Below are 27,901 nucleotides of genomic sequence, written 5' to 3'. Positions count from 1 at the left end.
GGCGGTGCTGCGGCCTGGCCCGGCTGCAGGGTGTCCCCTGCAAGAGGCGAGGCGCGGAATGAGCCGCCTGGGACCGTGTCTGCGCCCGCGGCCCCTCCTGCCCGGGCCCTGGGCGGCGCCGCGGGGGCTGTGCCGCGTCTCGGTGGCGGCCGGTCTGCGCCGGGGCCCGGCGGGCTCCGACACCGCCTCGGTGGCCGGCATGGAGGAGCTGCTGAGTCGCTCCGTACCGCCGCTGGCCCCCTACGAGACCAAGGAGAAGGCGCCGCCGCCGGCGGAGCGGCTCAGCGCGGAGTTCGTGCGGTACTACCGCGCCCTGGAGGCCGGGCCGCCCAGGGCCGAGCTCCTCACCCGCTTGGCCCGCGACTTCGGCGTGGACCACGGGCGGGTAGCAGAGTTCAGCGCCAAGGTGCTGCAGGCCCGGGAGCAGCAGAGGGAGCTTGGGGCCCTGCTGCAGGCCGAGGACCGGCTCCGCTACTACCTCAACCCCCAGTACCGGGGTCTCTTCCAGCACCTGGGCCGCCTGGAGGGTGGGCTGCGCTTCCTGGTGGAGCTGAGGGGCGACCTGGTGGAGGGGCTGGCGACCAAGGCGGTGGATGGGCCTCATGTCAAGGTGAGGGCCGGGCTGGGGGTGGGTGGCTCTGAAAGGGAGTTGGGGGGAGGCCAGAGGGCACGGGGTTTGGGGATTCGTACTCACGGTGGTACTCATGGAGCCTTCACCTTGGGCTGAATTCAGTCTTGGGGTCTCTGTGGTGTCACATAAGCGAAGCCCCTTCCCACAGGCCGTGGCAGCAGTGTGAGATGGCTTTGCTGGGACGGCGCTGGAAGGGAGCAGCCCGTGGTGTGAAGCAATGGGCATTCCAAAGCGGCGTGGCCGTGGGAGGCTGCCTTAGGGCAGTGGATGAAGTGCCACACTGACGCAATGTGACATAATGCAGCTGATGTTGGGGCTGCTAAGCTGTGCCAGGAACTCCCAGCAGGTATGACGTCTAGTGGAGTGATATAGGATATAACATATATATCCTATGTGTGCTCCTGATATAGGAGCACAAGTGACATGGCAGCCATGTCGTGCTAATGGCGAAGCGTGTCAACAAGAGAAAGGATTTGTCATGACCAAGCTCAGTGGTGTGTAGAGAACAGGTGAAATGGAACATCCTCCATGGTTACGTGGTACAGTGAGGTGACATGGGTGTGGAGGAAGGAATGATGTAGCAGATGACAGTGGCGGGAGGTGACAGGACTTCCCGGGAGGCAATGAAGAAAGACAGCAAGTTGGTCAGATGCACTGACCACAACTTGTTTGTTGATATTCAGATCCAAATTTGACAAGAAAAGGATGTTTTTGATGTCAGTGCTGTCAGTTACCCACAGTCATCGCATGACTAAAGTAGCAACAGCATTGGTAAGATTCCACATCTAGTTGTATCGTCTCAAATAAAAACAGACTGAATTTGCAAAATTAGCAGGATAGAAATGAGTAAAACAGCTGAAAGTACATGTGTCAAATAATTCAGTATGTTCAGAAACATACTAAACCCAGCTAGAAGTAGGAAAATACTGACTGCAAAACTAAAGCTTCAATAAAAGGGCTGTCGTAAGCATTCTGTTATGTCTTCTCAGTGTATTTTTTTTAAATGTTTGGGTTCCTCTCATGACAGGGCTTAGTTCTGCATATCTGTTCTTGTCTTTTTTGTGGTTGTTGGTCAGTTTTATTTTTCAGATATGATGTATTCCAAAATTGAGAGTTGGTGATAAATAGAACATAAGCTAGGAATGGTTAAGCTATATCTGGTTTGCATTGGGTTTTGTTTGTGGCTGTGTTGACTTAAGAATTTACCCTGGGTACTATTTCTTTTCAGTGTGAAGTTTCATTTAGGTCATTCTCATCTGTTTTCCACAGCAACCAAGACCTAGAACTATGTGCTATTCCACTGTTCTTGCTAGTGCGTCTGGGAAAGGTGTTATGTCTTGCTTCTGAAATAAGCATCTTGCTCGGCCTTTAAAAACTATTTGTTTCTGTTGCAAGTAGAGCGTCAGAATAACTGAGCACCCAAGGGAGCACCCAGCCCGCAAGAGGTCTTGACAGTCTCTGCAATGGAGCTGATTACTAGCTGGCGCAAGTGGTTTGTGAGGAAGTGGTGTGAGGGCATGTGTATTTAATATGATACCTTAAGCTGTAGGTGTGGGATACTGTATTGCCTGTCATGAGGCTAAATCCAAAGAACAGAGAAAAATATATGGCAGAATCTTCAGACTATAGATTTGGGGAGGGGGGGTGTCTGTTAAAATTATTTTTTTTTCTTTTTAATAAAGAATCTCTGTCTTGAGTAGAGAACTGTTCTTGTGATAGAGCATATATTTTGGGATCTTGTAATGGTCCATTTCAGAACGGTTCTTTGCTGGTTTCCCTAACTGCGGGAAAGAGATGAAAAAACGTATAGAAAAGCTCTGGAACTTGGGATGGATGTTAACATGTCAGGATTCAGTATTACATATGATGAATTCTTGTCTGCTGGTATCTCTCAAGGTATTTTTTTTAAAACAAGAACATGCAAATTACCTGATGATTGTTTTTCCATTGATTTCACTGTTCCTGAATCATAAACAAAATAGATGATACGCTGCAAACTGGTGCAGTATTGTCTTCAGTTACTCCCAAGTATACACATCTTCATAATGTCCTCAGTCTTTCATAAATCACCTCTTAAGTTGGATTGATGTTTAAAGTAAATGAGGAAGTGCGAATGCCTAACTTACTCTGATTTTATGTACTGTGTGACATGTGCCTAGCTGCACTACGCTCCAAAATGCTTCTCATTATTAGTCATATGAAAGATTCTGAGCACTGAAGTCACTGAACTATCTTAGCAGTGTCCGTTAAATGAGAAGTCATAGTGCCCTCGCTGTCAGGATCCAATGTAAGGCAAATTGGGTTGAAAAAGCTGACTTAGAAGAAATTGAGAAGAATGGTGACTACCTTACTGGAAGAATTCCATAGATTTTGAACATAAACCCTGAATAATGCATTGGAAATATTTAAAATGACAGATTGTGCAAGGAGAAGGAACACGCTGCAAATAAGGTTTAGTTTATATTTAAGTAAGTCAGTAGAAGGCAGAATCGTCACCTGGAGCAAGATAGAAAAATTATAGGTATCCTCAGGGACAAGTTGGTATGACATAGTAAATGTCTTTCTGTGGATGTGTAAAAGGTGATGACTACTCTTGACACAAGTTTCCTGATAATCAGAGCGTAAAAATATAGTGGTAAACAACACTTTTGAAGTTATACAGCCTTTTTTCCAAAGAGTCCACCAAAAATACGTACAGGACATATGCTGAGGAGAAACTTCTGATCTGTTCCATGACTCAGTTTTCTTTTCTATTAAATATATGAATCAGTTATACTACTGTAAGCCTCATGGATAATGTTAAGATGACCATTTTAAAAAAACAGTACTGGCATGTAATACGTTGTTTGAAAAGTTAAATTACAGTAAAGCTGGGCCTAATTCTTTTTTACATGACAAGAACATAGAGAAAACATTCAGACAGTACCATGAAACCAAAGGGCATGCATGTTTTCCAGTGTCTTCATAAGCGAGTTGATTTTCTGTTGAGCCTTTGCAATGGACAGAGTGAAATTTGCTGAAAATGTGTTTCCTGAGCGTAGGTCTTCCTTTTACTGCCCATAACTCTCTCATCTGCAGTACTTCTTTTTCTGTGCCAGCATTTTCCTCTTGAGGTTTTTTATGTTTTGCTTGCTTACTCAGTTCAGCATTTGAAATATGGACTCTGTTGAAAAATTCACAACATTATTATTTCAGGTAGCAAATCATTCAACTATTCCTTTTAAAATATTCTTCATCTTTCCATATGATTTAGAAAAAGTCAGTGGAAGGTTCACATTGCTGGCAAAAGATAATGAAAAAGATAGCAGTTTTGTCAAATTGATTTATAAATAAACCTGCCTCCATAATTAAGCAGTCGTTGGAGTGTATCTGTAATCTTGTTGTTCTTGTATTGGTTTACCAGAAAAAAAAATACCATGACTGTTTTGGGTATTTTTTCCCTTCATAGCAGCTGCTCCTAAACACAGCAGGGACCTAAAGTTGGACTTTTCCTTGAATTATTTTTTTTCCTGAAGCTTTCTTATAGATTTGAACACTGACCTTCAGATAAGCAGGGAAAATGGGTTTAAATTTTAGTGGGGGAATTGGTGGAACAGATTTTAAGGGAGAATATTTTGTGCATAGGGTGTACGTGGCTTTTTGGGGAGGGGAAATATTTGTGGTGATAGATGTCGTACCTACATACATCCACAGAAGGATGCATTTATTTCACCCAGTTGTACTGCCTTGAAAGAACTGTAGTGTCATTGATGAGGATTCGACAATGGGTTAGAGTATGTGTTCGCTCAGGTGAAACAGTGGCTACATGGAGAATCTAAACATTGAAACAGTTTGCTTTAAAGACCTAAGAAGCCCTTAACTAGAGAAATAACTGAAAGTTAGAAGGTTTTCTACGAAAAAAGTGTTTGGTATTTACCTATCAAAAGCCCTGTAGAGCCATTTCATTATTGTAGATTTGACTAAATTCTAACATACATAAAGGCAAATGTGCAACAAGAATTTTATAACTTATGTGTATTTGTATCTGCACTGGCAAGAAAATGTGGAAATAAAATTAAATGGATCTTCTTGATGCTGGAGGAGAATTACAGAATGCATTATATGGCCTACTGGGATTTTGATTTTGCCCAAACTGTCTCAAATATTTCTTAGACAGTCCTTAGTTTTTACTTTGCGTTTTGAAAGACCTATTAAAATAAGGATTACCCACTGCTGTGTTGTAAATATAAAATATTTTTCTATTTCCTCAAAACATATCAACTCAGAAGCAGCTTAGAGTGTTAGATATTGGTTGATAAAACATTTCTATTTCATGTTAGTTCAACAGATTACAGTAAAATAACATATACAGGTCACTCGAAAATGCTTGCGCACATTTTATTCATTGTCTAAATGAGCCAAAATGGGGGGAGGAGTGAAATAAAAATTATTCTTTTTTTTAAGAATAAGACATCAAACAATATAAAACACAAGAGCCAGGGAAGTTTTCAACACTACCATTACCACTGCAGTGATTACTATTAGCAACGAAAAAGCAGAAGAACAGTCCCCCTTTACTAGTGTCACACTATTGAATCTCATTTTGCTGATGGGTATATTTTTCAGTATCTCGCCGGGGTATTCTCTATCTATATTTTGAAGCTAATTTGCAAAAAAAACCCCAAAGGCACTTGGAAACACGTGTCAACCTTCAAACATTCCAAAGCCATGCAAAAACTTGACTCATGCCTGGCTGGCAGAATACTTCTCTTGTAGCCCTGTCAGATACCTAACCGGCAGCTAACAATAACTAAGCCATCTGTTTGATACGCGTGGAGTGTTAGTTACTGCTCTTTCCTGTTATGTTTATCTGTAAAAATCTGCATATGAATTTTCATTGTAAGGGGTATTTTATTTTTCAGTAGTTTGAGAGGGAAATGGAAATAGTTCTTTCATCAGAGAGGCAGTTTTTCTTAATAAAAAAATAATTTTAAGTTTTTCACAAGAGTTTTCCCATTTGTTGCCCAATAAATAGGGATCTGATGTGAGGATCAAAAAGCCTATAATTTGCTGTCTCGTAGCAAGAACACAGAATTAAGAAAAAAAATAATCACAATTTATTATACTCAGCTAATAGAAACTGAAGTATAGCTGGTAATTATAAATACTTATCTGAGTATGTCTTGTTGCTCAGATTTAAAATTGGGATGCTGAATAATAAATGTGTGCTTTTTTTTCTTTTTAATGAAATGTTGGAAATGTAATTTTATGACTAGGAAGGCCTCAGAAATGAAAATAAAAATTTACTTACCACTAAATTTACAGAATAAGAGAACCTACTTGAGACTGTCATTGTTGGAATCAACCTTTCAGAAACTTAGCATATACTGTGATAATAAACACAACTCACAATTTTGCTCAGATGACTTGAATTAAACACAGTTTTGGATAGCATAAAGCGTTTGATGTCTTTCTGCACTAAGAAGTTTTGTCAACATACGCAGTTGCAGTTGGACTAGATGATGGTTGCAGGTCCCTTCCAACAGTGCGTGCCGCCCTTTGATTTTATAAAGCATTATTATTATTTGGAACTGACAGATTATTTGAATTGAGTTGTAATTCCCCATAAAGAATATTCCTGTCCTCCGAAATCATTACCAAAAAGCACATCTGATTCACTTTCTTCTTTGGTTACAATTGCATTGCTTTTATACAGCTGTATCTTTGATTTAAGTAGCTCTCTAATGCGTTCTGCATCTTGAAAAGTAGCCTTCAGTTCAGTTGGCCATCACTGTCCCATCGTAGGGAGTGTCCTTGCTAAATCTGTAAGTGCTTCAAAGAAGCAAAATGCATCTCATTCCGATGTTTTCCACTTTTACCAATATCGGTGTAGTATAACTGGCTCTCTCCCAAGTGGCTCATTGCCATCTGAGCCATGTTTCTGCCAATAGATACAGAGCAGTGTGTTCAAAATAATGACTCGCAGGAGTGCAGCCGTCAGCAGTTTTCTCTGCTACCTGCTGGACTGCAGCTCAAAATGGTGCTCCGAAAAGCAGATGGATGACAAGAGAGATGCAGGAATCTGTTCGTTTGACCCCAGATCTGACACCTCTAGGTTATTTTTCTGTCTTTCTTTGTTAAAAAAAGAAAGCAAACAATCCTGAAATACCTGGAGACTTTCACTACACCAAGGGATTTTTGAGCAAAATGATTTATGGTTATTTTGTAAAAGCTTCAGAGGCTTGCAGAAAGAAGGAGTCGCAAGGGAAGTACCTTAAAGCCGAAATAAACAAAACAATCAGAATATACTTGTTTAGGAAACTTAGATCTCTATGGTTCGAGATGAAAAATGTATTTATTTTTTTAAAAAAAGAAAGAAGTCTGTGTATGAGAGAGTACTTAAACTAAAATTCAGCTTTTCCCAACAAACCAGTTGCTGATGGAAGCCTTGTTGAAGTTTCGGGCCAATACCTGCTCAGTTGTACTGCCCAGGAGTTGCAATTCCTGCCTGATTTAGCTGTGACAGAAAGAGCCCTTTTTTGTAGCTGCTGTTACGCAGACAATTCTGGGCTCTTTTCGGTACAGCTTGGTTTACCTGCTGCTTTCTCTTCAATCCACCAGCCCAGAAGCATCAGCACAAATAGTTTTGCCAGTATCGATTACAGCTCCTCTAAACGCAGTTGAGTGATGTATTGTCAGAGCGCGTCAAGTGTTGAAGGGCCCTGAGCCAACAGTAATTATGCAGTTTTCACAGTAATGTCATATTATAGAAATAGTCTGCTCTTTTGAGGTAGTAAGGCAGCACATTTGTTAATCATGGTGCAGAATGTGCAGGAGTAAATAGCTATTCTGTATTTTTCTCATAAAGAGCAATGGAAAAAATGTTTAGTAAAGTAAAGATGACTAATAAAATATGTTAGGGAACTGGAAAATTTTAATTTGGTGAGCTGCTCTCTTAAACTAATAAGCTAGTAGTAATTAGGCATGAACTGCTGAATACTCTGAAGAGATTCAGATGTAGAAAATTATAGTGAAATTCAAGTCCTTATTTTCATCAGATTTCCCATCAGTTTTTTTTCATGGTGTTTAAATCTGAGCACCTGCGCAACTACGGCCTTATTGTCAATACTGCACCAATACTTCTACTTATTGGCTGCTTTTCATCTACGTTGTTCTGCATTATGCTCCATTTCCCTGTCTGCAGTTTACTATAGACAGTGTCTTTAAAAGTTTTCATTGTTTTAGTCCTGTGTGAGGAAAGCTGAACTATTACGTGGTTAAATCTCAAATAGATGAATTAGTTTCCTTGAACTTCCCCATGTTGTAGCTTGGAATAATCAAGGTTATTTTTACTCACATTCCTATGTTCTAGCTTGTTTAGCAGATAAGTCCATCTTTCTTCTGTTTGCAGGAAATGAATGGAGTTCTTAAGAACATGCTTTCAGAGTGGTTCTCGACAGGATTCCTAAACTTGGAACGGGTCACTTGGCAATCGCCTTGTGAAGTACTCCAGAAAATTAGTGAGTAAGTGCTAAAATTTGCTAGTGCTCGTTTATGAAAAGGTGATTAAATGCTTGTGACTGCACAAGTCCACAATTTTCAAGGTATTGTTTTCAATACTGAACCATAGGCAAAGTATAATTACGGAATTAACACGCTGAAGAGCAAGCTTTAAAAACTGAATTAAGTAAATGGTAAAGGGGACCGTTTGTCCCATGATTTGATCCTTTAGCTCACATACTGCACTTGCAGACTGCTGTCTTTTCTCCCAGCCTTCTCAGTTACTCTTCGTACATTCCCAGAAGTGCTGCTGTTACTTTTCCTACAAACCCAGGTTCTTGCAGCCCTGCCTTCCTCCCACAGGTGCTGCTGCCGCTCCTGCCTCTGTCACCACTGCCACCTTCTCCCCTCAGGCTACGCCACCAGTATTGGTGGAGAATTAATATTTAAGTCTGATGCAGCATGCGGTGCCCAACACTCAAGAGTATGTTTTACTTCTAATGTGGTGAGGCTCCCATTCCTGGCTGGAGCTGGTGAGATGCACAGAATCATAGAATGGTTTGGGTTGGAAGGGACCTCAAAGATCATTTAGTTCCAACCCCCCTGCCCTGGGCAGGGACACTTCCCACTAGACCAGGCTGCTCAAAGCACCGTCCAGCCTGGTCTTGAACACCTCCAGGGATGGGGCATCCACAGCTTCTCTGGGCAACATGGGCCAGGGGCTCACCACCCTCACAGTAAAGAATTTTTTCCTAATGTCTAATCTAAATCTACCCACTTTCAGTATAAAATGGTTACCCTCATCCCATCACTCCACTCCCTGATCAAGAGTCCCTAACAAGCTTTCCTGTAGGCCCCTTTTAGGTACTGGAAGGGCCTGTAAGGTCTCCCTGGAGCCTCCTCTTCTCCAGGATGAACAACCCCAACTCTCTCAGCCTGTCCTCATAGCAGAGGTGCTCCAGCCTGTGATCATCTTCATGGCCCTCCGCTGGACTTGCTCCAACAGGTCTGTGTCTTTCCCGTGCTGAGGACTCCAGAGCTGGACGCAGTACTCCAGGTGGGGTCTCACCAGAGCGGAGTAGAGGGGCAGAATCCCCTCCCTCACCCTGCTGGCCACGCTGCTTTTGATGCAGCCCAGGATGCTGTTGGTTTTCTGGGCTGTGAGCGCACATTGCCGGGTCACTTTGAGCTTGTATCACTTGTACACTGTGTGTAAAGAGAACACTTTGTTTTTTTATAAACATTTCTTAAAATCTCCAACGTTTATTTCTGAATTTCTGTCAAATATTCAAAGTTGTAGTGATGAAGGTGACTAAATCAAAGTTATGTTGTGTGGCATTTTGTCGTATAAAAAACTTGAGGAAAAATGAATCTCTGAAGTGTTCTGAAGGTACCTGACTTAAATGTTGATCGGGCAAAGAAAAAAGATCTCACACAAGCTAAATTTTAAAAATAAAAATAATTAGTAATATTTTCCTTAATCTTTAAGGTGTTTTGGCAAACACACTAGACTTTCAAAATGTAATAGACAAAAGAATATTTTGAATGATTGGTTGAAGACACAGCTGTGGGATTGCCGTCAGACTACTTTGTAGCTTAGTAAAACTAATTCCGTAGATCTGTGTTCAGACTCATTCAATGACTTTGTCATCTCACTTGGATATCCTATACAGAATGGAAAGTGCAAGTGAAATCTCAGATACATAATAAGCATATCCCAAAGAAAACCAGAGAGGGTGGGTACGCAATATGCCTTTACAATCTACTTGGTCACAATTTGCTGATGAATTTTACTTTTTTCACTTACAGCTTGATTGTCCTTTTTTGATTGGAGACTTTTGTCACTGACATCAGTGGGAAAAGTACTGAGCTTGGAGGGTTGGCAGCTGACCTCTATTTTTAAATGGAAAAAAAATTATAATTTTACTTTTTTTTTAATTTTCTTATTGAGTTCTGAAGCTGTGCATCCTGTTAGAAACTGGGTTGATATGAAGCGTCGAGTTGGGTCATATAGAAGATGCTACTTTTTTTCTCACTGTGCAATCCCAGGAGAACCATTGATCGTCTTGCATGTTGCACTGACCAGTGATATCTCCAGCAGCATCCAGGTACAGTCACTGATGCATTTAGTACACAGCAAAGTGCTCAAATTGCAGTGTACTTCTTTTAATAGCTATAATTCTGTGTAATTTGAATATTTGTTTTTGCTTCCTTTTTTTAAGAGATTAGAGAATTGGCACTTAAAAATTACAGGGATAATCTGTATGGCACCTGTATTAGGCAAGTTGAAACTTTGGGGTTTTACTTAAATGCAAGAAGAATAAGAAAAGATAAGAAATACATAAGAAAAGATATCAAGTGATATTAAAACTTCAAAGCGGTTGTGATTACTTCTGAAAACTTTAAACCATGTTACAATTACTTCTTGCACTTGCTAATGGATAAGCAGCTCTTCCTACTTTTTTTTTTTATTAGATTTTTGTTGTTTCTCACAGAGGGTAATGAATAAAACAGTGGGGAAAAGTGTTAACATATTTGAAAGTTAAAAAGAAAGGCCCTCTTCCCTGTAATGATTATAATAACTACTGCTAGCTTATTTTTTTTTAATTCCTTTTTCCCCAGGCCATAGTGAAAGAAGTGCCACCTTTAGAAACAGAAGATAGAGACAAAATTACAACAGCAATTTTCTACTCGATCAGTTTGACTCAGCAGGGACTGCAAGGTGTGGAACTTGGGACTTACCTCATCAAGCGGGTTGTAAAAGAGCTGCAGGTAGGTGTGCCAGAGTGTACTTAAGATGCTGTTTGGCCAACGTGCACCCCTTATATTGGTGTTCTAGTTTCCATTTTGGGTCATTGCTCAAGGCAAGGAGCTGCTAGGTCTTCCCCTACACCCTTTCCCCTTCCCCTACCACATCAGCCTTTGAAGATGTGTAAAGAGTTGGAAGGACGTTTTCTGCTATGGGTTAATGTCTGCCAGATGTAGATACTGTTATGCAGTTGATGTGTACTGTGTGAATTACTTGTGTTTGCCTAATCACGTGCACAGGTTGCCTGAAAGTCAGATTAGTACATTTCTATCGAAGGTAGCTTTAATACAGCTGTATTTTGCAATGTAGTGTATTATGTGATTCACTACTGTCTCTCAGTTGAGTGGATGGAGCCTGCTAACAGGTTCCCTTCCAGGCCGCTGATCACCATTTTCTCTCTTCAATGTAGCTGACCGTTCCTTTTTCAAAATCTTACAGCTGCTCCAGTAACAAAAATACTTCCTGCACCTTAATTAATTTGTTTTCTTGTTTGTTTTATTGAGTTGCCACTGGTTATGTATGCAGTTTGCGTTCTTGCCTTGAATTTTTAAAAAAAAAAGAAAAAGGAGAGAGATTTCTTTGCCCAGGCATTTCTTGCAATATAATATCATTGGATGCTATGGGATTATTGTTATTAGTTTTAGGACTTTTTGTAGAACCTTCTTCCAAGCAATTGGAGAAAGGAGTGAAAATTCATTAATTTATACAGAGTGGTGTGAAAGAGATGGTCACGTTTCTGTGTTGAGTATGTTACTTTATTCAATAGTCTTTACTACTTAAATTATTAACAAAGCTACCACTTAAAAGTAATGATCACTACTTGTGTTTATGTTCATTGTTCCAGCATCTGGATTAATGATGATGCCTTGAAAATTGTCTGTGATTTAGATGTCAGTTTTACTTATAAAAATAAGTTAAAATTGGATGCACCGAATTTCTACTACTACAAAATGATTGATTAGTCAACTACTGAATCATAGCTGGCTGCCCTGAAGTATTTTATTTTATTTTATTTTATTTTATTTTATTTTATTTTATTTTATTTTATTTTATTTTATTTTTAATGGATAGTTTGGCTGAATTTTGTTGCTTCTTGCTTTTGGAATGGCTTTTAGATTAATTGTCTAAAGTGCAGTAGTCCAGGTATAATTAGGCCATGCCATCTGTCTGATCTTGACTGAGGGGAAATTGGAATAAATTCATGCAGTTATCTGCTTTCACATCTGAAAAATAATTTCTGGATAATTGATTTGCTGTCATAAAATAACCCTATTGACAACATATTTGTCCATCACTAATTGCTTACAACACTAGAAAAGTTATGAGTGAGTTATAAAGGAAAATAGACATACCATACTTAGATAACCTACATGCAAGTTCTAAAATTCAATGTGTCCAACAGAAGAATATGTTCCTTATTTATTCTTAGGACAAAGTTTCTACATTTCAGTGTTGTAAAATCCAGCTCTTCTTCAGTGTTCATCAAGCACATCATGAATAGGAAACACTTTGTCTGAGATGCCTTTAAATACATAAAATTATTGCTTCAAGCTTAGATAACTTGCTTAATAGTGAAGCTAACTAAGAGTTTTCCATACAATGCTGAAGATGGAGGTTTTAAATTTCATACACTGCTTTACAATGTTATGAAAAATGTGCTGTTATTAGTAAGGTTTTATATTGCAAATTAGACATGTACTTAGTTGACTATGGAGTTGTAGCACAACTTGAACTGCCGATATATATTTACACTATGTCTATATGTTAAAGGTACAACAACCTCCATGTATCGCCTCTACGCCATTCCTTTACTTGATGATAAACCTTGTTGGGTACCACTGCAGGGCTAAAAAAGATATGAAGGGTATGCCAGGAGTGTATATCCATGATGCATGTGGTTTTCTAACAGTTTTTCTTCCACCCTTTGATGTTAGTATTTTTTTCTTTCTCTTCTTCCCACTCCTTCATTCTTCCTTCCTCTTCATTCCAAAGTATTGTTCTTGAATTTGTTGTCTTGAATTCTGCAAGAACCATCTCCCATTACAGATTTTATGTCCGTGAAGTGACCCTAAATCATCATACTGTTGTTATTATTTGATGCACTTCTAAAATGCCTATTCATTCAACTTTTGTTGTAAATGTCGTGACTTTCATCTCAGTGGACTTCACCTTTCAGTGGAGAGGAGCCCTGTGCATTTCAGCTTCAAAATACTTACACTGTGAAATTTCTACAAAGTTAGATTGTTCAAGGCAATGGCAGGGCATATGATAAGTAATACCCTTGGCAGCCTGTTTTACCTGTCTCCCAAAATTCTGTAACTCCTACTTAAGTGCATCAATTGCACACACATGTTCTCTTTCTCTCTGGTCAGGTGTAAGCAAAGGACTTTCCAAGGTTGTCTGTGTTCAGGTCAGACGTAATTCTTTGGAGCAGCATTACAGTCACTTACTTTAAAAGGGACAAATGGTATAGCAGTAGTGCTGAGTTGACTTGGTGACAGCAGCTGAAACAATATAGCCTCAGCAAAAAGTCTTGGGTCAAAAATTACATCTCATTAAGCAAGCTTCCAGCAGCCTTTGTAAAAATAGATAGTTGAGGTCTTGGATAGGAAGAGGGGGTTTTTTGTGTAACCTTTGCATGGCTTTGCAATAAACAAATCTTTATTTAACGTGCTGCTAAATCACCAAGTGTTCCAGGTTACATAAATTGAGACTCTCTTTAATTTAACTGATAATAAAATGCTTTGGGAAGAGGACACCATTTGAAGGGGTTGAGGATTTTGTTTTTAATTATATTTGAATCATTGATGACTAATACACATTTATAACTTGCCATTTGTTTGAGTTAACTTTTATGGACATCTGTTTGATCTGCAGAATGTTATTTGCTTCATATTTTCCCAAGGTACTGCAAACTCTTAAAACTTTTTTTATCCTCTAGTAAAAATCCTTTATCTGGCTTTGCCTTAACTTAACCTGCTCTGACACTTCTACTTGTAGGTGCCATTGTAACCTCAAAACTGACTTCTCAGCTGTCATTCTTCATAAGGAAAACTCCAAATTAGACCTGTCATGAATGTGTATCATTAGATAAGAGAGAGACATGTACTAAGTTAGAAATATGCTAATAGCCACTCTTTTTTTCCACCATTGAAGCCTTTATTTGCCAAGATTTTTGAAAACTGTACTGAAACATTGACCTAGCAGGTATCTGCACTAGAAAGTGATGTCTATAAATTCAGTTAGTACCAGATTCCTTAAAATCTCTGTAATGTACAATTAAGATAGAGCTTAAATTTTTAGAAATCGTCTTGCCAATTTGCCTGAACTGGTCACATACACTGCTAAACATGAACATGTGTAGGGTAGTGCTTCTCACCTTCAAAGAATGTCAAGTACAGATTCCCTCATGAAATTATTTCTTGCAAATGGGTTTTTATTAGGACCGTTAGGAAAACTGCGGCAGTAGAGGCTCTGGTGAAGATCACAACCCTCGATGTTAAGCACTGTTAGTTAGAGGCACTGCATGGAAGTTAATGGCCCCTGCTTTTGAGTCTGTCACTAATTTAAGCAGATGGAGGACATATGAAGTTGAGTCAGAGAAATGGGTCCTCCGTTTCATCTCTTTATATGTGCACAGTTAGCAGTTTAAATCCTTAATCTCTACCTAGGCGTTATGATTTGGCATTTGCCACAGGTATTGTAACATAATTGGGTAAAGGGGAGGGATATAATGGAGATCAGAAGAGGACCTTAGGGACGTAGCTTGTGTCGCATACAGAGGGCATCCTGAGACAAAGTATGCTGCTCTGAATAGGAGAGTTTTATTTTTTTGGTGTTGCTTGACAAAAGTTTGCTAGATGAATAATATAGAAGGGTTTTGTAAACGGGCTTCTATTGTTATCTGAGCATCTCCTCTTTGGATCAGTATTCAAGGATCACCTTCTCTGTGTCCAGGAGCAAAGTATACTGACAAAGAGGAAGGCAGGAAAGAATGCTAGGATACCTGCCTGGATGAACAGGGAGCTCCTGGACACACTGTCACACAAAAAGAAACTTTATAAGGAGTGCAAGAAAGGACAGCTAGAATGGGGGCCATATAAGGAAGCTGTCCGAACAGCAGGAGACCTGGTGAGAAAAACTAAAGCCCAGTTAGAATTAAATCCAGCCATGGAGATCAAGGGAAACAGCAAAAATTTCTATAGGTACATTAATGGTAAGAAGATGACTAGGGAAGGTGTGGGCCCCCTCAGAAAGGACACGGGACAACTGCTGACAAGTGATATGGAGAAGGCCGAGGTTCTCAATGACTTCTTTTCCTCAGTCTTCACTGTCAAAGGCTCCAGCCACACTCCCAGAGTCACAGAAGACAATGGCAGGGGTTGGAAAGAACTGCCCATTGTAAGTGAAGATCAGGTTCATGACCATCTGATGAACCTGAGGGTGTACACGTCCATGGGACCCGATGGGATACACCCACGGGTACTGAAGGCACTGGCGGATGAGGTTGCTAAACTGCTTTCTATTATATTCCAAAAGTCACAGCAGTCTGATGAGGTCCCCACTGACTGGAAAAGGGGAAACATAATCCCCATTTTCAAAAAGGGAAAGAAGGAGCAACCAGGGAACTATAGGCCAGTCAGTCTCGCCTCCATGCCTGGTAAGATTATGGAGCAGATCATCCTCTTGGAGGCACTGCTGAGGCAGAAGAATATCGAAGAGGTGATTGGGTACAATCAACATGGCTTCACCAAGGGCAAATCGTGCCTGACAAACCTGGTGGCCTTCTATGAGAAGGTCACAACATCAATAGACAAGGGGAGAGCAACTGACATCATCTGCCTGGACCTGAGCAAAGCCTTTGACACTGTCCCACGTGACATCCTGGTCTCCAAGCTGATAAAATATGGTTTGATGGACTGACAATTCAGTGGATAAAGAACTGGCTTGATGGCCACACCCAAAGAGTGGCTGTCAATGGGTCCATGTCCAAGTGGAGTCCCTCAAGGATCCATAATGGGACTGGTCTTGTTTAACATCTTCGTCAGTGACATGGACAGTGGCATAGAGTGCACCCTCAGCAAGTTTGCCAATGACACCAAGCTGTGTGGGGTGGCTGATGCGCTGGAGGGAAGGGATGCCATCCAGAGGGACCTTGGCAGGCCGGACAGGTGGGCCCGAGGCAACCTCATGAAGCTCAACAAGACCAAGTGCAAGGTTCGCCATCTGGGTCGGGGCAATCCCAAGCACCGATATAGGCTGGGCAGTGACTGGTTTGAGAGCAGCCCTGAAGAAAAGGACTTGGGGGTGCTGGTGGACGGGAGGCTCCACATGAGCCGTCAGTGTGCACTAGCAGCCCAGAAAGGCAATCGTATCCTGGGCTGCATCAGGAGAAGCGTGGCCAGCAGGTCAAGGGAGGTGATTCTCCCCCTCTACTCCACTCTCGTGAGACCCCACCTGGAGTACTGCGTCCAGTTCTGGAGCCCCTACTACAAGAGAGATATGGACATGCTGGAACGTGTCCAGAGAAGGGCCACGAGGATGATCCAAGGGCTGGAGCACCTCTCCTATGAGGACAGACTGAGAGAGCTGGGGTTGTTCAGTCTGGAGAAGAGAAGGCTCCAAGGAGACCTCATAGTGGCCTACCAGTATCTTAAGGGGGCCTACAAGAAAGCTGGGGAGGGACTTTTTAGGATGTCGGGTAATGGTAGGACTAGAGGGAATGGATTAAAACAAGAGATGGGTCGATTCAGACTGGACGTTAGGAAGAAGTTCTTCACCATGAGGGTGGTGAGACACTGGCACAGGTTGCCCAGAGAGGTGGTGGAAGCCCCATCCCTGGAAGTTTTTAAGGCCAGGCTGGATGGGGCTCTGAGCAGCCTGATCTAGTGGGAGGTGTCCCTGCCCATGGCAGGGGGGTTGGAACTAGATGGTCTTTGAGGTCCCTTCCAACCCAAACCATTCTATGATTCTATTTTGCGTAAGCAGTGGGATGAATTCATTAGTCCACGGATACCACTTTGGTCCCAGTTCTGCCTGTCCAAATCTGAGAGTAGGCTACCTATGGATTCTGCATAGTCTCTTGGTTATATTAATGTATATAAAGCAGGGAGCAGACAACAGAAATAATCTCTTGTATTTCTTAAATTTAAGCTTGTATTGTGCCCAGAAACGAACTGGATTTTGAAACAATTTCAGACAACTAGTAAGAAAACAAACAAACCCCAAATTGGGTGCTGAAAAACAGGCAGGCAGATGCATTTCTCGCAGGCCGATAGGGGCTGGTGAATGTGTAGACAGATAGATTTTTCATTAGACAGACATTTAATTCAGAATGTGTTTATAGCCACTCTAAATGGTCGGTAGCACCGCAGAAGGTACATCATAGCAATTCAGTCTGCAGATGACAGACACAGATAACTGTGGTGAAGCCTTTGAGAAAACTGCTTAGAATTTTATAGCCTGTGGCATTTGGGGGAGAAAACTGATAGCTACTATGTGACTCAATAGAATGCTTAACAATTGGTGGCAGATTTTAACTTTCTGGTTGGACTGTTGATAATTGCTACCTTAATTTGATCTAGGTGACCTGGGGAGATCATAATTTCCAAAACAGGCTTTGCTTTCATTGATGAAAAATGCGACCTTGGACTGCACCTTTCAGAGTGCAAGACGGTTTCAGATGAGATATGGATAATAGGAGAAATCTGTGCTCTTCTGCAATGAAAAAAAAACCAAACTAAAAGACGAACAAAACCAGAAATCTACCCCAAAACAAAATGAGCAGCTGTTTCTTAATGGTCCATGGGTTTGTGACAAGAAAATAAACATTAATGGATCTCCACCAATAGCCTTAGAAACTAGCACATCAATTTAGCAACAACATAAATGTGCACACTTCGCTGCATCTATTTATTTTTCTACAAGAAATGGCCGCCTCAGATAAGCTCCTAAACTCAAGCATTTATCAGATATGTAGTAGTCTGTACTGTAGCTTCAGAATGGGGTCACTTTCCCATGTCTTATCTGTCCTAAGAAGTAAAAAAAAATGCACAATTTCCATTTTGTATTTATTAATAGAGTAGGAGCTAGGAACTTCCTGATAAATATTTTGGGTTGGGCTTGGTGAACAGGTCACTGAAAGTGAAATAAACAAAGAGCAGTCAACGTCACAGGGAAGCAAAATGTCCGTTTACTTAAGTAGGAACTTTGCAGTGGTTATTATTAATACTTTAATATGGGAAGAAATTGTTCATTCTCACTTTTATCATTGTGGATGGTGCGTTGTTACTCTTGGCTCTGCAAGCTGTGAGATGAGGTTGTAATTGTTACCCTATGGAAGCAATGGGCATGGCTCAGCTCCTGTGTGAAAACTCCTGTTCGTTAGCTCAGTTCAGCAGGAAAATAGCATTTTCAAACACTGTGCTTTCTTAGCAGAGATGGTGCAGAAGACTTCCAGACTGGACTTTGTCGTAAGCAGCCTTTTCTCTTGGTCCAGTCGTTTTTTCCTTTTACCTGAAAGAAGAGGTAAAGAAGGAGTTTCTGCTTCTCAGATTTCACCATTACCTTCCTTCTTCCTCTGTCAGGTTTTAATTCCAAACATCTGTGAAGAATTCATGAAAAAGAGCTAAGCAATATATTCTCTAAGGCACTATCTTTTATAGGATGAATAATATAGTTAGAAAAAAAGGAACACCTTTAAGGAATATAATCCCATCTTCAGGTCAAAAAGAAACACATCCTGTATTCCTTGAATCCCTAGCTAGAGGAAAATAGCCTCTAACAACCTTTTCCTTGTTCTCTTTTTTTTTTTCCTTCTTTTTCACCCTCACTGCACAATAGTAACATCTGTACTCCCTCTAGCAGTACATCTAGGATTTCTCATTGATAGGTCATTAATTTGAAAACTTTTAACAATTTATCCCTGTCTCTTGTGTTCTCTGTGTTACGGACTAAAGATGAACTTTAAAGCACAACAGGGAATGAAGACGTAGAAGAATGAAAGCCCATTTTGAAATCCGCTGTGTTTTGGGGAGATCTTGCTGCTGCTTAAAGATGCTGACATGAAAAGGGTACCTCTCATTAGAGATTACAGGTTTGTGTTTCTGTACCTTAAGGTTCGTTTGCAGGTCTGTCACATCCTAGACAGTTGCTGAATTGTCATCCATCATTATCGTGTGGACAGGCAGAAGGGTACTGGGTCATTGAATCTTCACAAGGGAATTGTAGCCCTCCCTTCTGTGCAGAAATTCATCTAGCTGAAGCAAGTGCTGACATGCAAAAGGTCAAATTACTTGACAGCAGACTGTCTCAGCAGCTAAGCTATGGCTGGTCACGGTGGAGTCACCACTGGTCAGCTTTCAGTACGCTGATGGAGGAACGAAGGTAGCAAGTGATGCTGCTCGTTACCATTTTGACAAAACTGAAAGCTATCAGCTTTTTCTCTGGGAACAAATATCTTGACGTTATTTTTCCAGTAGCCTTTAAAAATTAACTTCTGTGCCATCTTTCTCCCTTCTCTGGGAGATGTGTGGTTTTATGCTAGTAGTGTTGTCTTTGGTGAGGGCTAGTGTTCAATCAAGGGAAGTGTAGCTGACAAGGGGGCATCTGAGCATAGCTCTACCGTACTCATTAAGATCCTGCTGCTTTAAAGAAAAGTGGTTTCCAAATGTGATGATTAGGTATACTCCTTGATTCAGAAACCCTACAAGGAGGTGGATGAAAGGTGATCAAAGGAAGATTTAGTGTGTGCATTTGATTCTGTATTCAAATTTTATAAAGTTATTTTGAATTGATTTGTGGATAAATAGTCTTTATATCCATGGGGAGGTATTTAGCGTGGGGTTGGGAAGGGAAAGATTTTTTTTAAGTGTATGCAGTTGCTTAGTTCTTTTCTCATTTTTGCCCTTTTTCTGCTCCCGGGTCTCGTGCACTCTCTATCTATATCTATATATATTATTTATTTATTTACTGTGGTCATTGTTCTCTTTTTCAAAAGCAGAGGGGGAACTTTTCTAAAAAGGCTGAACTGTATACTCCAAGAAACATTCTTTTAATTAAAACCTATTTTCTATATCCGTGCCTCTTGTAGCCATGGTCCGCAGTAAAAGCACAACCCTAATAAACTATTTTTTTTTTGTAAGTGCTGTGTTGTATAAAATTGTACAAAGAGATGCTAAGACATCAGCAGAAATAGCCTTCCACAGACATGTCTATACTTCAATTTCCAAATAATATTTTTTCTTTTATGAAATGCATGTGTGATGAGACCTCATAGTTGTATTTCACAGATCTTATTACAGTCTTATGCTTTGGAATTACTCTTAAAAATAAAATATCATAATGTCCTTTAGTAGGGACTTGAAAAAGTCACAGGAGATCAACGCTTTACGACTGTTGCATTGTCTGACCATGGTAACTGTAGCCGTTGAGAATATGACATGGTCAGGATCTCCTGGTCTCTCTGATTACATAAATGGTCGGGTTTTTAAGTAAGAGATAGAAATGAGTGTTTTTACGAAATAATTTGCTTTTTGCTTTATCCAGTTCTCTAAGGACATGAAATGGGGTGTTTCTTTATAACTTAGTCTGCCTTTCTTGCTTCTGTATGGTCCCAAAAGAAGAATTCTTTGACTTAGATATCTGTGTAATAGTCAGAGAACTTCAGATACAGGGAGCGAGTGAGGTTATCCAGTTTATGCCGTTGCAAGTCACGCAAGGGAAGAGGTGGGAGATCTGAGCTGGCTGGTGTATCATAGTGCCGGGAGCCAGCAGAAGAGCAGTAAGCTATTTGGGGAGCTCTGTGTGGGAAGGAAAAAGATGTTGGGAATAACCAGCTGAATATTATTCCAGTTATTGAAGTCATCAGAAGTGGTGCTTGGCTCCAGTCTGTAACGGGGGCGTGCCAGGCCCGCGTTCCTTGGCTTCTGCAGCCTCCCGAGACAGAATGCAGATGGCAGCGTTGTGTGGAGCACAGCAGTACCTGAGGGTACCACGGCGCAGATGCAATACGGACAACCTAGCAGCACGCCTCCCATTAACATTTGCTAGCGTAAGGTAGCATCTGAGCCATGATGACTTTTTAATGGTTATCTCGGTAATACTCAAAGTAGAAAAAAATGCATTTCGTAGTCATTTAAAGACAATTTTCTGTTGACATTAAGATGCTTCTGTAATGTTGATAAATCTCTTGGTTCTTACCACTTCTTCCTATACGAACGGTAATTAAAACAATACTGTGGTTGTTCAGTTGAGCTCCGTCTTCCCTCTGTTCTTGTCCCCCCTATTCCTTCAGCAGGGCTGACTGATGTAATTTTTATGAATTCCAAGTGACAGTTTAACAACCTTCTCTATTCTTTGCGTTGGTTGCCCCAAACGTAACACAGTTTTCCTTAAGTATGTTTTGCTTTACGTGATTACATAGTTAACAGTTTTTGCTCATAAATTAGCAGAAGTTTTATTTTGTTGAAACAGGTATTAAACTGTGTGATTAATTTTTTTACAGTAAGCATATGTTTCTTATCTTGCTGTTCTATCAATGTATTTTATAGTTTGGGAATAGCATGAAAAGTAGCTGACCTATATAAAGAACCTCTTTCAAAACTTCAGGAAATACTTCTTTCCATTAAAATCTAGAAATCGTACCTCTTCTGATTTTGCAATAGACTGAAATAATAAACTGCCCTTGATTTAAAAAAAAAAAAAAAAAAAAAAGGTAGTTACATATGGAAAAATAAATGATATTTTAAAGGTTTTGAAAACTCTTATATTTATTTTTTTAGAAAAATGTTATACCTCCGATTAACTTCCTTGTGGCATGCAATTGTAGTTGTTTATTTCTGCCTATAAAATGATACACAAGAATGTAGTGCTGGTAAGTACTGCATAAGTACTTTTATATAGATTCTGTGTGTTAACTGTAATTCAGTCAGTGTTAAAATTGTCTTCATTCTCCAGGTGCTTTCTAGTCACTAACCTGTTACTGGCAGGGTGATTTTTATTTTTTTTTTTTTGTCTATTTGTATCAGTTAATTCTCAGAATCCCTAGTCTTCGCTTGACATCAGGGGAAGGGTATCGGCTGTTCTTTCACTCAAACTTCTCATTGTCAATCATGACAAAACTCATGAATATTATTTTTTTTTCTCTCCTTTTGTCTGCAGAAAGAACTTCCTCAGATAAAAGCTTTTTCTACTCTTTCACCTATCCCGGGATTCACAAAATGGCTTGTTGGTCTCCTCTCCTCACAAACTAAAGAACCAGAAAGAAATGAACTTTTTACAGAATCAGAATGGCAAGAAATCTCTGAGATCACAGGAGACTCTACTACTGAAACACTTAAGAAACTCTTAAATAACAACGAGTGGGTGAGATCAGAGAAATTAGTTAAAGTGCTCCATTCGCCATTTATGAGACTCTGTGCCTGGTATTTGTATGGAGAGAAACATCGTGGCTACGCTCTTAATCCAGTAGCAAACTTTCATCTTCAGAACGGCTCTGTGATGTGGCGGATAAACTGGATGGCGGACACCAGCCCTCGGGGCATTGCTGCTTCTTGTGGCATGATGGTAAACTACCGATATTTCTTAGAGGATACAGCCAGTAATAGTGCAGCATACCTGGGGACTAAACAAATTAAAGCCTCAGAGCAGGTTCTTTCCTTGGTGTCTCAGTTCCAGCAAAATAGCAAGCTTTAATTAAATATTACAAAAACTAAGAACAAGTGTTCCTCACCCATAAAGAGCTGTAATATTTTGCAGCGTCTGTATTTAAATGAGAATGTCCGTTACAAAACAAATTTACTCAGCACAGCAGGATGCCGTTGTCTAGATTATCAGTTGTCTTGCTTACATTGCCATATATTCAAAACCTGATTTGCTGTGATTGAGTCACTGTAAGTTCTAGACATCTGCTGTGTGCACGTGGGTTGGAAGTATGCATTAAGGGATGAGTACAATTCTCTCAATTGGTTACAACTCAGTGGTAACTTGAGTGGAAAATACTTGAGCCGTACCATTATTCTGTTGATAATAAACCTGTCTTTGAAAGGAGCTGCACTTATTTGTCATACTATTACTATAGATAGTTCAGTACCAAAGTACCTGGAAAGAAGTACTGAATGAAAGTAAATTTTCGGTCAAATATATTAGCAAAACACTAATCTGCAATTTTATTTTAATAATATTTGTCTTTTTCTCCCTCAAAAACTCTCATGTAAAACCTCGTGGTATTTTCCTTTTTCAAACCCGCTAAAAATCTCACTGAATCCTTGCTTTGCTGGAGCATGGAAAAGCCATGCATTAATATTGTTGAAAAATCAGGATCTCTCTGTGCAGCAGGTATGTAGTATTATATTTGCACTTTACTCTGCTAAACTATAATGAGCAAGAAGGAGGTGTTCAAATAGGAGAGGGGAATAAGAGAGACTGATACTTAGGGATCAGTTGAGAAGTTTCCAAATACGTATATTATATTTTTGCTTTGGTAATTTTTTAAGTTGATAAAGAGCTTTTTTAATAAAGAGGTAGGTGTGACCTGTAAAACCAATAAAATAAACTTTCTCAATAAATCATGTCTTGTGTATTTCAGCATGTACGTTCCTTCACTTAACAGCCCCCCTTGATAACAGTATCACCACAGCAGACGGACCATCTTAACAGAATTTCATGTTGTTTTGTAATTTCTGATTTATTCCGTGTCTGGTCAAGTTCCAGTCCTGTTTTCCAAAAAAAGAATTCTACAGAGGAATTGGAAGTGATAGAGTTCCTGCTGGTGTATGAAAACAGACGTGAAGAAAGCTGTAAGTGTCCAATTAGCCTTTCTCCTAGAATGAAATTATATAATTGGATACACTTTTTTCATATTCATTATTAGAAAAAAATCCCATCCTCCAAGCTGGTAACCTACCATGGAAATCTATTATACATACCTTCGAAGCAGAGAAAACCTTGACTTGACTTAACTTCTATTCATGGTAGATTTGCAACAGTGATAGTCAAAGGAGAGAGTATGTTCACTGGCTGCTGTTCCCTTGAGTGCAAAGACTTTTTTATACGGCAGCTGATCATCAGTGGCAGTGATGCCGTGTTAGCTGTGGCAACTCTCCTATGCCATGTTGCCTTCAGTATGTTTTTAAGAATTGTTCCAAAAAAGTCAACAGCTTTCTCCTACATCAACAGATTCAAGTTAGTTTCTTGATTTCGATGAGATATGATTTAAAGGAAAAAATCCTGTCTTCCCCTTGCAAGCAAGATGCGTCCAGCAATTTTTCAGTTGCCAAAACCACTAAAGAAAAGTTGAGTTCCCCTTGAATTGTGATGATGGTGTTCTGCTGCATATACCAGGAGCAATATGGCATAAGCCAAAAAATAAGATGGATGTTTGTTTATTTTTTTTTTCACCTTCTCTAGATAGCTTGCTGAATGTGCACTAGGGAACACTGTAGAAGTACAAAGAAATCTGAAGATTATTTGATTATACTTTCTTTATTCTCAACTGGGGAGCTAAGAACTCAGGATTAAACTCTCGAAGTGTTGGAAACTTTTAGTGAGAGACTTTGAACAGGCAACTCCATCCTGGCCAACCTGAGGAAATAGCTTCAGAGTGATCGTCAATTTTTGCTTTTGGATCAGTAGTTACGGTAAGTATTCTGCACAACCACATGTATGTATAGTCTTCATAGTACTTCAGATGGAAGGTTTTTAAAGTCAAGTCTATGGTCTACCTTCAAGAAATGCTGAAAGTTGATCACTAGTATTGAACAATTGCATGTCCACAGGAGACTTCAGGCAGGTAAAGAGACAGGGGTTGAAGCCAGCTGGACAATGGGAGTCAAATGTATATAATCTTTTCAATTAATTAAGACGTGTCTTCTCCTGGCGTGGCATTATAAGATGAAGAATCTTGTTGCGACTTCTATTTCAAACTCCACATTTTTAAGGCATTACGAAAATTTTGTTAGAAGTTCCATCTGAAGTTTGTCGTGCAAGTTTTAGACCCAAAATGTGAACGTTAGGGAGTACACAGTGTGTGTGTGTGTGTGTGTGTGTGTATATATATATATATTTAGCACCCTGTGTGAAAAACTTACTAAAAAGTAGTTATCTACAGTTTAAAATACCAGATCTGAACAGGCTACTCACGCATTGCTTTTTCTTTTCTGTGTAGCATGTGCATTTTGCTAGTCAGGTTTTTGTACAGAGCCTTAAGGTGAACATACGCACATAACTCTATTGGTACAGAAATTTTCACCATACAGATTACTACAGGACACACTATTTCTGTTTTTAACAGAAGATAGCTTCATTCTCCTGTTGGGTTCTCTAAGCTTTCTGAACTCTTTAGAATTCAAGTTTCAAGGTGAAATTTAGCTGCTGATATAAATATGTATGAACCATTCCTGGTTAGGAGGAATAGAGAAAGACAACCTCTGTTATGTTAAGCTCGTCAAGTTTGAGGAAACCAGGTCGCTTACTTCAAATGAAAGAGTTCTGAAAATGCAATGATTTTGAAAGATGTTTTTCTTTTGAAACAGGAGGAGTTATGAGGGCAATTAAATGTGCACCCACCTGGCCATAGTTCAAAAAGAGCTAACACTCCTGCTTTATTGCAGATGAAAATACAACACAATCCTATATTCCGAACAGCTGGACTTGAAGGATAAGGCGTTTTTTCCACTTGGAGACCCAGACAAATGTATGAAAATTGGCTCAGTGACATGAAGTGGTAGTAGCTTATGAGGAAGAAAAAGCAAAGCTGCTAACACTTTGTCAACACTTCAGTTATTTCTCATAGATCTGCCCTCAGCTTAAGGGAAGCGGGCGTATCTCTTTTTTTTTTTTTTTTTTCTTTTTCTTTCTTCTTACCAATCTTAAAATCAGGAAGATGGATACTGGCATTCGGGCAAACCAGCCATAGGACTTTCTCTCAAATTCAAACCTGGATGTACACTGTGGTGCCAGGACTGGTTGCTCAGCTGCTAAGCAATGGGTTGGTGTGTCGGGAACAGGTCTACCCCTTCTACCTCACCTCACACAGATGCCACGTTTCTCTAGGCGTTGAATTACCAGTCACTCCTGCATTAGCAGTCAGTTTAATTTACTCTCATTCCCAGGAGCTGTTGTAAGGTGTTTGAGATGTGGGGCCGAGAGGCAGATTACAGGCAAAGATGTAGCAGCATCTCACTGGAGCTATTATGGAAGGGTACATTTGTTATGTGACATCTGTTCTCCATCAGAACACTCGCACCTGCAGAGTTATTTCCTTTTCAGCCGTTCTTACAGTTTTGGTTATTGGTTGTGTTTTGTTTTCTGAGGTCACTTTGTCTGTTATATTGGTAAGTTAGCAATATGAGGCTAAAAATTCATACAGTGAGTTCTGTACCAGAATCACAGTACAAATTTAAGTGCAAAAGTATCAAGTGAAGACAAACATGGGACCGTCTGCTCATAAAGGCCATCAAAGCCATCAGCTGTTAATTGCTGTTAGTTTTCTTTCCTTGGTCATTGATTCTTAACTGTCTAGCAGTGCTTGGATTTTCCAACTTGCTACTAAAGAGTGATTTTAGCATGAATGATGCTGAAGAGAAAAAAAAATAAATATTCACCATCTGTACTACTTACTAGGACATAAGTATGTCACTAGAGAGGGATCTTATTCTCTCAAAGTGAGTCTTCACAAGTCAGAAAGAAGAAAGAAAGAAAGAAGTCCAGTTTCTTTTTCTCCCTCTCAGTGTGTAAAAACTGTTATGCCATTTCTGAAGAGCATGCACGTAATGTTAAAGAAGAGGTAACTTGCCTGTCCTTTAAGGAAGCTGAAATACTAAAAGTTGTCGAAGTCATTGCTTCCTGTTAACTATAGTAATGTGTTTCAAGCAACATATTTTAAGATTAATTTAGGGTATATAATACTGCACTGTGTTACGCTTTGAAGTGTCAACGCTGAAATTATGAGTACATTTTCCTTTCTGTGGAATGTTCTTTGGATAAAAAGTCAATAAATACCTTCCCATTTTTCTGAATGGCTTCTCAGGTGATTTCATTTCGTATGAAATACTCTTTCGTTTCTAGCCATTGAGAAGTCTTGCAGCCACGTGTGGGTCACGTTACGAAGCTGGCTGTGCCGCACTGCGAGCTCTGAGCTGTCCTGCGTGGTACATCCCAACAGCAGCCGGCACAGCTTGTGCACATCAGAGCCACGTTGCAGCCCTTCCCGTTTACCATCCTGAGCATTAGAGGCTTCTTAACCGTGCATCCAGGGAGTCAACTGTTTCACAACTGTTACATCAGTGAAACTATCTCTGTAGTTATCTCGGCTTAAGCTGTTAGAAGCAATGCTATTGATAGCTGTAGAATAATACCCAAAGGTACGTCTTATGGGTGGAAAACTGGCATTAATAAAAGGGCAATAGCTTAATATCCATCACTTCTTCCAGTGTTAGGTTCTAAAATAAGGTTCTAAAGACTGACAACAATTTGGTAAAATTACAGCTTTCTACTACTGGCTTACATTTACCTTCCGGCAGCCTTCACAGTTCTAACACTGTAACACTGAGGCAGTGAACAGCAGTACAAAACATGAAGTATCTGGACCATTATGTAGACTATAGCCTGTAGGACTTGGCTTTTCAGTCAGAGTTTATTTCAGCCCTTAAAGCACTGGGAGGAGGCGTACCAAGTTCAGGTCAGGGGCTGCTTTGTTTTCTACTGCCATTTATTTTCTCGGCTGCCCTTCTCAGCACAGTTGGTAGCAAACAATATTCCGAAGTTACAGTGCCGTTCATTTCTCATAGGAACACACCTGACAGCAACTCCTGCTAGAAACCCCTCCACCATGAAGGACTGTCATTGCCTAGTTAAAAGCACAGGTTTTGCCAGTAGCCTTCGCCAACAACCCTGGCCCTTCAGCCTGCATCCCTGGCTTTTTCAGGACACCTTCTGTTACCATGTGTCTAGAAAGAAAAAGCGGTGGCCGGTTTCAGAGGCTC

The 27,901-nt window shown here is 40.2% G+C and overlaps 1 protein-coding gene across 4 annotated transcripts; it reads left to right on the top strand.

Moving 5' to 3' along the window:
• On the top strand, positions 1–27,901 carry MLYCD (malonyl-CoA decarboxylase). 4 transcript variants are annotated; one of them, XR_008466181.1, is made up of 7 exons: positions 1–610; positions 8,022–8,134; positions 10,062–10,218; positions 10,733–10,882; positions 22,080–23,716; positions 24,327–24,556; positions 25,529–27,894. XR_008466181.1 is itself a non-coding variant. In XM_054200096.1 (5 exons), exons 1-5 carry the CDS (start codon positions 59–61, stop codon positions 22,611–22,613), a joined length of 1,506 nt encoding a protein of 501 aa, XP_054056071.1. In that variant the 5' UTR covers positions 1–58; the 3' UTR covers positions 22,614–23,827. The 4 variants fall into 4 exon arrangements, 1 of the variants encoding a protein (XP_054056071.1); XR_008466180.1 differs by having other exon boundaries at positions 25,451–27,894; XR_008466179.1 differs by having other exon boundaries at positions 24,327–27,901.

Source organism: Rissa tridactyla, chromosome 4, assembly GCF_028500815.1.
Source record: "Rissa tridactyla isolate bRisTri1 chromosome 4, bRisTri1.patW.cur.20221130, whole genome shotgun sequence".
In the NCBI taxonomy this organism is placed as follows: domain Eukaryota; kingdom Metazoa; phylum Chordata; class Aves; order Charadriiformes; family Laridae; genus Rissa; species Rissa tridactyla.
The sequence above is the reverse complement of the archived record's forward strand: the minus strand, read 5'-3'. Positions and strand labels throughout refer to the sequence as shown.